Source organism: Bombina bombina, chromosome 6 (assembly GCF_027579735.1).
Source record: "Bombina bombina isolate aBomBom1 chromosome 6, aBomBom1.pri, whole genome shotgun sequence".
NCBI lineage: Eukaryota > Metazoa > Chordata > Amphibia > Anura > Bombinatoridae > Bombina > Bombina bombina.
In genome coordinates this window covers 640,386,968-640,400,169 of record NC_069504.1, presented here as the reverse complement: position 1 = coordinate 640,400,169, position 13,202 = coordinate 640,386,968, and the positions used below count along the sequence as shown (strand labels likewise).

The 13,202-nt window shown below is 38.3% G+C and overlaps 1 protein-coding gene across 1 annotated transcript in view; it reads left to right on the top strand.

The window, feature by feature from the left end:
- TICRR (TOPBP1 interacting checkpoint and replication regulator) overlaps positions 1-13,202 on the top strand; it is a 132,068-nt gene that overhangs the window by 31,836 nt on the left and 87,030 nt on the right. Inside the window, 7 exon segments of the mRNA XM_053717667.1 lie at positions 7,817-7,874; positions 7,876-8,022; positions 8,024-8,048; positions 8,205-8,293; positions 8,792-8,858; positions 12,188-12,288; positions 12,290-12,328. Coding sequence (XP_053573642.1) covers positions 7,817-7,874; positions 7,876-8,022; positions 8,024-8,048; positions 8,205-8,293; positions 8,792-8,858; positions 12,188-12,288; positions 12,290-12,328 — 526 coding nt within the window.

Sequence of the window (13,202 nt, the reverse complement as noted above, 5' to 3'; positions counted from 1 at the left end):
GTCATTCTCTTTGCCTCTGTCAGTGGAGGATGTGCGAAATTGGTGTCTGAAGATATTTAATCCTTTTATGGGTACATTTCCCTGCAAGCAAGGATTGGGGTCTAGCTGTGTCCATGTCAATCTCTTTAGTAAGAGTAATGAAGGATTTTTAACATTTAGAAAGCGTCGAGGTTGTGTGTGCTTTATATCATTAATGCTACCCCGTTGTTGAAAACCAGGGTTGGTTACTCTGTATTTTCTTTTTTCTACAGGTCCCTGATAGATATGGTAATTTATCACACCTAGAAGTGCTCTTGCCCTACTACTGAACCGGTAAGTGCCGTTGTTTTTTTTTCCATGTAGGACAGCACTTAAAAATGTTAAGGTCAAGGATCCCTGGTGGGGATTAGCACCTATCCCTTTCTTCTAGACAATGTCAGGGATATTATGGGCAGTGGAGACTAAATTTAATGTTATTCGTCGATGAAAAGGGCATTTATAAAAACATTCAGCGACTTAAAGTGAATGTCAAGTTTAATGAATCTGTGCCCGGTTTTTAAAAATCCTATTAAAAACAGGGGGCACTTTCATTCATCAAACTTTACATTTCAAAATACTTGACTTTTTAATCTTGAAAGCCACTCCAGCGATTTCCCCCTCCTGCCGTCATCACTTCATACGTCAGCAATGATGAATACGGCATCTCCAATCACAGCTTCCCCCCCTAGGGGAATCATTGCGTAGGCAACGCCGTGATTGGGGGAAGCCGGATTCATAATTTTTGACATATGAAGAGGCTCTTGCAACGGGCAGGGGAAGCGCTGGAGCGTCTTTCAAGATTAAAAGGTATTTTAACAAAACAACGTGAAATTGTCAAGTTTGATGAATGAAAGTGCCCCTGTTTTTAATAGGGTTTTTAAAAAACCGGAGCCCTGATTCATCAAACTTGACGTTCACTTTAAGGAGTTAATTCCTTATTTGAGGAGGAGGCTGGACTGGCATAGGGAACAACGGTTTCTCTTTGTTATTATAAGAGTACGGTCTACTATATCTTGAGTGGGGGGTCAGTGTATCAGTGGATGTTTATCTCAGCCAAGGACTAATATGTTTTTGTCGGGTTAAACTAAGACCGGACTGATCAGTCATACTTTCACTTTAGGAGTCACAGAGGAGTTGCGCATTTTCGCGACCTTTTTTTCTGTTGATGGCGCACTTTCTATCGGCGTTCCTATGACCCCTTCACTTCAGCTCCTGTCTGACAAAGCGTTTTTATTAGAGCGGAGTATAGTCGGTTCTTATGTCAGCCAAAGACTATTATTAGACTGGGGATCTTTTCTCAGTCAGTGAGATCCTCTTAGTGACTGCAGGTGTTTGTTCAGGTGGGGAGTTTATGAGCTTTCTATTGGAATAGTCTCCGGGTTTCGGAGGGTAAGTTACCTCAGTGTTTAAGGTATAAAAGTGCAAGTTTCTTATTTATAACATATTGCTACCAAGTAGTGTATAGTTTATATTTTTTATTAAGATAGGATTTATAATTGAACTGTCTTTTTATTAAAGGGGTATTTCCTTTATTTTTCATATGGACTATTAGACTGATTTACCTACTAACAGTGATTCAGAGTGTTTGATATTTTTCTATCTTTTGTTTGGAGGTTCCTATTGTTCCTCCTGCGCAATGTTGTCTGACTTGCTTAAATAAATCCTTGTTGTGCAGGGACAAGAATACTTTTTCTGAGCGAGTTATCTTTCAGGACAATGTTGTCCTAGACCATAACTAATTTTTCTCCTCAAATGTCCCAAAAATGTATCTACGTCACAAGCAGTACCCTGCGTTTTCCTCTCGGCAGGTTCCAGGAGGGTATTATTTGCTTAATGATTTTGCTGCCCAATTTTCTTCTACAGTGTCTGCAGCATTACTCTGCAATTCCCTTTATCTGGAAGGAGGAAGTTATAATCTAGGATTTACTCATACCAAGAGTTCTCCCCTCTTCTAAGTTAGCTGAGGAAGTTAATTCCTAGGCTGATTCTGAAAGAAAAATGTGGTCTCTGCGCCTGTAGATGGAGACGCATGTCCTAATGCGTTAAATTCACAAGATGTTAATTTTAGATTGAAGCTGGAATACCTTCCTATTCTGTTGAAGAGAGGTCCTTGTTACTTTGGATGGCCTCAAACTCTCCTGTTGCTGAGGTTCCAAAAAGGTCTAATAATTTAACAGTGTATTTGAGAAGCTTTCTGTGGAATGTTAGGGATAAACCAGGAATTCATTTTTCCCCCATCCCCCTTTTTTTAAGAGGATGTTTCCCGTGGCGGAAACTGTGCGTGAACTTATTGCGCTCCCGTCCATAAGGTAGAGGGAGCTATCTCACTCTTGCCTAGTGTTCTACTATACCTATTGTGGATAGTACATAATTTATGGATCACATGGATAAGTAGCTAGAGGCTTACTTAAAAGATGTATATTCATCAGGAATAGCAACTGTGGCCAGTGCAGATTTCTCCTGTCACTCCTTTCCTCCCCAATTTTTTTCCTGGAGAAAAGAGGGAGGCCTTCTTAAATTGTGGTAAGGGATCTATCCTCTCTGGGAGTTATTGTACCAGTCCCTCTAGAGGAAAAGGGTCTAGGACTCTATTCAAATCTATTTTTGTGTTCCAGAAAGGAGGGAACTTTTCGTTCCCATCCTAGATCTAAAGTGCCTCAAAAAAATCCTCTGCAGTCCATCCTTCAAGATGGAGACTATTCTATTCTTCCATTGGTTCAGAAGGTCAGTTCATGACGACGATAGACCTGAAGGACGCGTACTTTCATGTTCCCATTCACAGGGATCATCACCAGTTTCTCAGAATTTGCCTTTTGGACAAGCATTTCAGTTTATTGCCCTTCCATTTGGTCTTGCCACGGCTCCTAGAATATTCACAAAGTTCCTGAGAGCACTTTTGGCAGTTATCAGATCCCAGGGAATTGCTGTGGTGCCTTATCTCGACGACATTTTAGTTCAGGCGTCAATCTTTCAACTATCAAAATCTCATACTGTAGATTTTGTCTTTTCTACATTCCCACAGGTGGAAAGTGAATTAGGAAAAGAGTTTCTAGTTTCTGTCTACAAGTGTGTGTTTCTAGGAACAATCATAGACTCCTTGTCCATGAAGATTTTCCTGACGGATGTCAGAAAATCCAAACTTCTTGCTGCTTGGCTTTCATATCCAGTCCTTTCATCCACCAGTGGCTCATGCATTGAGCTGATTGATCTGATGGTGGCTTCCATGGACATCATTCCTTTTGCTCGATTCCATCTGCGACCGCTGCAGCTTAGCATGCTTCGTCAACGGAACGGAGATCATTCAGATTTATCGAAAGAGGAAAAATCTGGACTCCCTAACAAGAGAATCTCTTGTGGTGGATTTCACAGGAACATCTGTCTCGGGGGGAACCTTGCTTGTTGAGACCTTCCTGGGTGATTGTTTCTAGGACGCCAGCTGTCAGGTTGGGGAGCTGTTTGGATTCTCTGAAGGCTCAGGACCTATGCTCTCGGGAAGAGTCATTCCATAAATCTTGGCGTTGAGGCAATCTTTCAATGCCCTTGAGAGCGTTGTACGGCCTCAATTATCTTTAGTCCGGTTTATCAGATTTCAGTGGCTTACATCAAACCACCAGGGACGAACTCGGAGTTACGTGGCCATGAAGGAGGTGACTTACATTCTTAAGTGGGCGGCAGAAGCTCACCATTGTCTCCTATCTGCCATCCATATTCAGGAGTGGACAAGTTGGGAAGCAGTTTTCCTGAGCAGACAGACTTTTCATCCCGCGGAGTGGGCTCTCCATCCGAAAGTGTTCTCTCTGTTAACTTTCAGGTGGGGGGTTCCGGAGTTGGATCTCATGACGTCCTGCCAAAACGACAAGGTTCCAAAGAACGGTTCAAGGTCAAGAGATCCTCAGGCCGTTCTGATAGATGCCCCAGCGGTTCCTTGGGGTTTCTTTCTAGCATAACTGTTTCTTACGTTTGCTCTCCTTCCACAAAGTCATTGTCGTATCAAACAGGAGAGAGCATTGGTAATTCTAATAGCTCCTGCTTAGCCTCGCAGGATCTGGTTCGCGGATCTAGTAAGGATGTCTTCTCTACCTCCTTGGAGATTACCTTTTGAGGAAGGACCTACTAATTCAGGGTCCTTTCCTCCATCCAAATCTGGATTCTCTGAAGCTGACTGCTTGGAGATTTAACGCCTAGTTCTGTCTAGACGTGGTTTATCTGAAGCGGTCATTGATACTATGCTTCAGGCTCGCAAACTTGTTACTCGCAAGATTTAAAATAAGGTATGGCGTAGATATCTTGATTGGTGCAAATCTTTCTCCTGTAGCCAGGTGAGGATACCCCGTATTTTATCTTTTCTTCAAGATGGCCTGGAGAGGTTTGTCAGTCAGTACTCTGAAGGGGTCAGATTTCTGCATTATCTATCCTTTTGTACAAACGTCTGGCAGACTTACCAAATGTTCAAGCTTTTGTACAGGCTCTGGTCAGAATCAGGCCTGTTTAAACCTGTTGCTCCTCCTTGGAGCCTTAAAGGGACACTGAACCCAAATGTTTTCTTTTGTGATTCAGATAGAGCAGCAATTTTAAGCAACTTTCTAATCTACTCCTATTATCCATTTTTCTTCATTCTCTTGCTATCTTTGTTTGAAAAAGGCTTTCTTTTTTTTTTGGTTCAGACCTCTGGACAGGCACTATTTATTGGTGGATGAATTTATCCACCAATCGGCAAGAAACAACCCAGGTTGTTCACCAAAAATAAGCCAGCATCTAAACATACATTATTGCATTTCAAATAAAGATACAAAGAGAATGAAGAAAATGTGATAATAGGAGTAAATTAGAAAGTTGCTTAAAATTTCATGCTCTATCTGAATCACGAAAAGAAGAAAATTGGGTTCAGTATCCCTTTTAATCTAGTTCTTAAAGTTTTGCAGCAGGCTCGTTTGAGCTGATGCATGTTGTGGATATAAAATAGTTGGATCTTGAAGGTTTTGTTTTTCCTTGCTATGCTTTCCGCTCGCAGAGTTTCTGAACTTTCAGCTCTGCAGTGTGATTCTCCATACCTTATTCTTTCATGCAGATAAGAGGTCTTCTCCCTTAGGTGGTGTCAGATCTAAACTTTTATCAGGAATGGGTTGTTCCTTCTTTTTGTCCTTATCCTCCTCATAAGGAACGTCTTTTGCATAACTTGGATGTTGTGCGCGCTCTAAAGTTTTACTTACAAGCAACTAAAGATTTTTTAGCAGTCTTCTGCCTCTGTTTGTTGTTTTCTCTGGAAAGCGTAAGGGTCAGAAGGCACTTCTACTACTCCTTTGAACTAGGATTGTATTTTAAACCACACACAGAAGTGGGAAGTTACATTATTACAAATAACTAATAAAGTGAACTTGATACGTTGTAAACACCAGAATATTGTAAAGTCTTATATATGTGTTAATTACACTGTAACCACAGTCATAATAAATCTGTAAATATCTATCTGTTACCAAAGGGTAACCCAAGCGAACCATAGTAACTTATGTAACAAGAAGGCTCCATTCACATGTATTTAAGCATTACATACCCATGTCCAAAAACTTAGGAATAACAGTAATAAAATACTGGATATACTATTCGGCAATCCAAGGATACTAGAACAGCGCATTTAAGACTGGAGCAAGATAGAATACATCTATTACCATCCACACGATAATAGATTGCATATATTTTTGATGATTACTCCATAAATAAAACCTATGTTCCGTTAAATAGTTACACATTATAAAATCTATACAACTGAGAGGACATCAGCAAATCCACATATTAGATTGAACTTATCACTAACTTATTCATTCAGTTATAAGTGGGTATACATCAAGCACATATTGCTGACTTGTCCCCTTGAAGAACGCCTTATGGTAAGTGATACTAGAGATTACATTATCTATCCAATTGCTAGACACTTAACGTTATCTATGTAGAGTAATCTGCCCATATTGTGATCCAATATATCCATACTTGCAATATATATCCCTATACCAGGAATTGGAACTCAAATAGGGGGCTTCCCTCTGAGCTACATGTGTAACATAAACTAGTGATATCCAGTTACATATGTAAACACATATTCACTGCATTACTGATATATATCATTATTTATTCAAGTAAGTAACATTACCTTAATATTTATCTAGGCTAATCATACATCAGAGGCCTTTACCCCATGATTATACTATATTAAGGTTACTTATCCATAACTACTTCTTCCAATGGTTTTAAAGTTCGTGTAATCCCTTCTTAGTCAATATATTAAAAGTTATGTTTTAAGAAAGGTTAGTCGAATCCGCCTTATAGTTAGGACAGCGAGTGCTATATTCGCTTTCTTCAGTGGAAATCTCTCTTGAATTTCCACAAATTGTATCCATTATTATTTGTGCGAAGCACCCCTCCCCGTATATACCAGTATAGCATTTAGACTGTTATCAATTCAAATGTACGACACTGATATTATTGGGGAGTGTGTCCTCTTGTGGTGCCATCGCTCTAACAATTAGAAACACTTCTACTACTCTGTCTCTCTGGTTTGAGAAGTTTGAATTGTTTGGCTTATGAGACTGCTGGACAGCAGCCTCCTGAGAGAATCTACGACTCATTTCCACTAGGACTGTCTCCTCTTCTTGGGCTTTCAAAAATGAAGCTTCTGTGGAACAGATTTGCAAGGAGCAAACATGGTCTGCATACTTTTTCCAAATTCTACAAAATTTGATACATTTTGCCTCGGCTGAGGCTTTTTTTGGGAGAAAGATTCTTCAAGCGGTGGTGCCTTCTGTTTAGGTGGGTCCTGCCTTTTTCTCCCTCCGTGTCTCTAGCTTGGGTATTGGTTCCCACTAGTAATTGAATGACGATAGTGGATTTTCCATGTCATAGGAAAGAAAACACAATGTATGCTTACCTGATAAATTTCTTTTCTTTCGGACATGGAGAGTCCACGACCCCGCCCTCATTAATTATAGCAGCAGGTTTTTTAGTTAAAACACAGGCACCTTTTCACCCTTGTGTTTCTTCTTTTTCCATGTTTTTTTAGTCTGACTGACTGGTAATTATGGGTAAGGGAATTTGCTGGGGTGCTCTTTGCGCCTCCTGCTGGCCAGGAGTTGAACATCCACTAGTAATTGAATGACGTGTGGAGGACTCTCATGTCCGGAAAGAAAGAAATTTTATCTGGTAAGCATAAATGTTGTTTTTTGTGATTTCTGTTCTTCTAGAAGGATGTTAGAGGAGAGCATTTCATTGATATGCTAAATATAGTTGGCTAAACATCTTAAAGGATCATGGAGTCAAACTTTCATGATTAAGAGCACACTATTTTAAAATATTCCCAATTATCATCTTATCTACATATAATCACTTTCCAAGGCACTAGTTCCTACAGGGCATGTGCAAAATTCACAGAACATACTTATATGCATTTTGTGATTGGCTGATGGCTTGTCACATGATGCAGTGGGGAAGAAAAATAAAACTTAATTTTGAATTTGTCAGGAAAAAAAAATCTACTACTCCATGTTGTGAAATTCAAAAAAGTATTTTGCATTGCTTATTATGCATTTATTATGATATTATACTGTGTTTAGTGGTCCTTTAACACTATTAATGTGGACTCTTCCCTTATAATCTCGTGAAAGTATGTGAGGTTCAATACAAACCACTGGCAATAAGGAGGCCACTGCTTGCACATTTAAATCCTAAAGTTTTATTATTGTGCTTTTGTGGAAGACTGTAATATCATGACCCTGTTCTTTTAAAAAACATATTTCCCAATGTTTCCCAGGTATATTCCAACTATACCCCAAATCCTGGCGGACATATACTTTAGCCTTGGGACACAGGATACCAGAGGATCTGGCTGCTGCTCTGCCTGCCGATGATGATTCTATCATACTGGAAGGGAGAACGCCAACGTATTCTCAGAATTCAATCTATGGTGTTCCAAGTTTAGCTCCTATAAACTCTGTATCAGATCAGCTTGAAGAGCTCCCGTACTAGATCGGCAAAAAAAGAAGGTACTTTATTTTGTCTTCATTTTATTAGTGATTCTAATGTGTTTTGTAAACATTTTAGCTTATTTTTTGCATTAAAATGTATAGATATTGTTAGTAAAATGCAAGTTACTGATTTGGTTTGCAGTGTTACTAAGTTTGAATTTCTATATTATTTAGGTCAAGTACGTTTAGCCAGGCACAGAAGTGTAGCAGAATCATCACAAACGATGAGGCAAATTGAAATGCCCAAACGACAGCTGAATAAAGTAAGAGCTTTTATGATGCTAAACTTTTTATTTGTAATCTCAAATGTTTATTATTTATCCGTAGCTTGGCACTGCAGAGTGTTTTGTTAATAGAGAACTATCAATATTGATGTGTTAATTAAAATGAATGTTTTTAGTTTAGTTGAGTATACAAAGAGTAGAAATGCATTTGAAATTATGACCATAAAAATTGTAATATTAGAGAAGCTGAAAGTCATGCAACCCACAAGGACCTATTTTAACAATATGATAAGTAACACACTTCATGAATTATGCATCTTTCAGGTAATCCATTGACTGTTGGTGCAAAGAAAGAATAGAAAGTTTTGCAAAGCATTTTTCCAAGTGTTTTTTTTTGTTTGTTTGTTTTTTGCAATGCAAATTTGGTTAACCTGTTGTGTTGAATATCTATACACACACATCTACAAAGCTTGGTTTAGCAAAACAATTTTATTTTGTGCATTTATCTCTCATTTTTCCTTCAATTTTTTTCTTTAGGAGAACTCTCATTCTAATCTTGTTGTAATGGTGAAAAATTAAAGTTACCTCAAAAAAGAAGCTGAAGGTATCAGTACATTCCCTTGTTGTTTTTATGAAAACTTATTTTTGTGTGTGTGAGTTTTTTTTTTTTTTTTTGTTTGTTTTTTTTTGTTTTTTTTTTTGTTTTTGTTTTTTTTGTTTTTTAGCTGGACTCTCATCATAACTGGAATCTTGGGCGAGATTACATATACGGCGCAGCTTCAGCATAACTGCTGAAACCCGCGTCGCCCTTAATTTCACCTTACACATCAGGGAATCAATAAACCCCACCGGCAGTTCATAAACTGCCGTAAGTTGCATAAACTAGCGAAGTCCAGAAATGTGCGTAAATACAAATTTCTTGAGTCCACCAGTGACTTACGACACTTTATAAAAACTGCCGTCACCCTAGAAAATAAAAATTTTCAAATCTCCCGTAAAAGTCTAACCTGTCTCCCAAAAATACACCCGACACATAAAACACATATATCCGCCATAACCCCCATAACGGAAATAATAATATATTAAACCCCCCCCCCCCACATCGCAGTCTACCTAATAAAACTATTAACCCCCTGATCCGCAGTCTACGCACATCGCAATCTATCTAATACCACTATTAACCCCCTAATTTGCCAACCCCCCACAACGCACCTAACGCTATTAACCCCTAAACACCCAACCCCTCACAAGCAATAAATCTAAATCCTAACCGCCACCCCCCCCCCATAACGCAAATAACTAAATTACTAAGCCCCCTAACCTAACACCCACTAAATTAACCCCAATTACCTAAAATTAAAAAATACCAAATTGCAATTAGGGACAGTATACACATTTTCATATAACTGCATGTAATAGACACTACTATAAAGAATAAGATGCACAGATACTGATAATAAAAATCCAGTGTAAAACAGTTTAAAAACTTACTTGGAAGCTCTCAGTTTATCCTCTGTTGAAAAGGTTAGCTGGAAATCCCCACTGCAAGTGGGAAATAAGACACTCCCCCCTTTTGCATATGAAAAGACCCTTTACACAAATAGGAAGAAAGCTGGAGTAGATAGCTGACTGTATTTCATAAAACTTTGGGGGCTTGGTTAGGAGTCTGAAAATCAGAGCAATGTTATTTAAAATAAGCAAAACTATACATTTAAAAAAAAAAAAAAAAATTAAAACTTCTTTATGGGCTATATAAATAGACTCATATACAAAACCCTTTATGCAAAGAAAAAATGAGTGTATAATGTCCCTTTAACATTACTTTAAAACATAAAAAAAACCTAAGTTTAAATTAATCAAAAATTACAAAAAGTTATCATCACAGAAAATAATAAACAACAATTATCAAAAACGAAGAAATTAAATCCCTATAAATAATCCCTATAAATATAAATAGCCCCCCCCCCCATAATAAAACTCCCCCTAATCTAAACTACCAATAGCCCTTAAAAGGGCCTTTTGAGGGCATTGCCCTAAGTTTAACAGCTCCTTTTACCTCTAAAATAAATAACTAAGACCCCCCCACCCACCAAACTCCCCCCAAAAAATAAACCTAACACTAAAAATACCTAAACTACCCATTGCCCCCTAAAGGGCATTCAGCTCTTTCAACAAGTGCCCATTAAAGCCCTAAAAAAAAAGCCTAAGTCTATAACCCCCAAATAGGTACTCGCGGTTCCTGAAGTACGGTGGTGAAGTCTTCTTCCAAGCAGGGACCTCTTCTTTCTTTCATCCAGCGGCGCAGAACGGAGATGACCGCAGAGCCATGGAGGTACTCTTCATATGATTCGCAGCCGTACACAGACTATGGAATGCAAGGTACACGTTTATATTATGACTACCTTGCATTCCTATTGGCTGAAAAAAATCATATCAACTAATAGGATTTGAGCTACTGAATGCTATTGGCTAATTCAAATCAGCCAATGGGATTTGAGTAGCTCACATCCTATTGGCTGATTTGAATTTTTTTAGCCAATAGGAACGCCAAGGTACGCCATATTTAAACGCGCCGGCTTGGTTCTGGATGAAGAAAGAAGTGATCTCCCGCTTGGAAGAAGACTTCACCACCTGGAGCAAGACTTCACCCGCAGGACTCTCAGGAATTGTGATTGTAATTGTTTTTTTTGGGGGGGGGGAGGGGTGTTAGATTAGGGATTTAATGGGCACTTGTAAAATGGGTAGTTTAGGTATTTTTAGTGTTAGGTTTATTTTATTTTTGGGGGGGTTTACTGATGGCGGGGGGTACTTAGTATTTTTTAGAGGTAAAAGAGCTGTTTTAACATAAGGCAATGCCCTACAAAAAGACCCCTTTTTAAGGGCTATGGTAGTTTAGATTAGGGGGTGTTTTATTTGCGGGGGCTTTTATTTTCATAGGGATTAGGTTTAATATTTTTGATAATAGTGTTTATTTTTTCAGTGATTGTAGACTTTTTTTTTTTTTTTTTGTAATTTTAGATTAATTTAAACTTAGTTTTTTTATTTTTAAAGTAATGTTTTTTATTTTAATTGTAAATTAGTATTTTTTTTTTATGTATTTGGGGTTAATTTAAGGGGGTGTTGGATTTAGGGGGCTTTAGTAATTAAATTAGTTATTTGCGTTTGTGCGGGGGGTCATTTAGGGGTTAATAGTGTTGATAGGTAGTTGGTGTTGTGGGTGAATGTCTGGTTAGGGGTTAATAGTTTTATTAGTTATTGCGGTGGGGGTTGACAGGTAGATATTGCGCGTGCGTTGGGTGTTATTATTTTCAGGGAGTTACGCTGCCTTAAGTTTTCAGCGCAAGGCTTGCCTATGTGTGGCGAGGTGAAAATTGAGTAAAAATTTCTCCAAGTCCTTGCGCTGAATACGTGATACCGATTTGCAACGCGGTTCTATGTTATCTTATGGAAGTAAAAATTTGCGGGCAACGAGTGAAATATACGGGCTGCGTTTTATATGCGGATGCCGTATATGTAATAGCAATAACCGACTAAAAACCGCCTACGCCTCACGTGATCTTGCCCCGTGTGTTTGTGTATATAGTGATAGAGAAAATAAGTATTTATATGTGTGCTTGTGTTTTTATGTGATGTACATATCTTAAAGGCTTGGTAAACATGATTGTAATGTGTCTCCCAATATATACACACACTATCAATGGCAGTACAACTTCCACCCATCTATGTTTTGTTTTTTAGAATGTAAACTATAGGAATATATGCACATTTGCTTATACTTTTTAAAAGCATTTGGGTGGAAGTGTTGCTGGATATCCATTTTTTTTTATTATTTTTTTTTTTTTCATTTTATTTATTTCTTGCAGTTTTTATGATCATGATTGTAATATATTAATTACTCTTTTTCTTTCTTTCCTTTTTTAAAATATATATAAGCAACAAAAGTAAGAAGAAACTTATTTGTTCAGAGGAATGCCTCCCCTTCAAAAAGGGCTAGTAAGATGCCAAGAAGTCAGTCGGTATCTGCAGTGGAGGGTTCTAAAGCATAAGCGTAGCAAGTCACATGATGGCGGTAAGGTACAGTAATATGCCAGTACTGTAGTCTCCACAGAAAATTGACAGCCAGGTGCTATTGTAAGTACCCGGTGTGTGCAACTGTAAACACTTCCTTATATAATATTTTCTGCTATCCAAGGAACTAATAGATTCATTTCATATTCATTTAACTAAAACAATAACATTATTATAGGTTTCACTTTCATTTTTACTGCTTGGAATGTTTGGAGTGGAATAGATCTGCACAAGGACCTAAGTGTGATGAGCGAGTTCTCACACTTGTGTAGAATCTATTCCATTTAAAACCATTTTCTATTCATTTAGCTTCTTGAAGCTTAGTAAGGGGTTCATGATTGTGGTGTACATAGCATTGCAGAAGAACAATATAACTAAAAAGGGAACAGTAAAGTCAAAAGTAAACTTTAATGATTCAGGTAGGGCATTCAGTTTTAAACAAACAACTTTCCAACATATTTCTATTATCTAATTTGCTTAATTCACTTTGTTGAACAGCATACTTGGGTAGTGTCAGTAGCAGACAGTGCACTACTGGGGACTAGCTGCTGATTGATGGCTGCATATGTATGCCTCCAGCTAGCTCTTATTAGTGCATTGATGCGCCTTCAACAAAGGATACCAAGAAATGAAGCAAAACTGTCACTGCAGTTCTGTAAAAGATGACTGCATGTAAACATATTTGCTTTGAGAGTGCCCCATGGCCCCCCATGGATGTAAAAATAAATCTCCTTTGAGAACGCCAATGCTTTTGGTGGAACTCTGGAGCCACTGAGCCAACCACTACACACAGACTGCTTGCCTGCTAGATACCAATACTAGGCAATCAGTCTTCGTTTAAGGAGGCTTCAGATGGATAATTTCTATAATGCCATGTTTT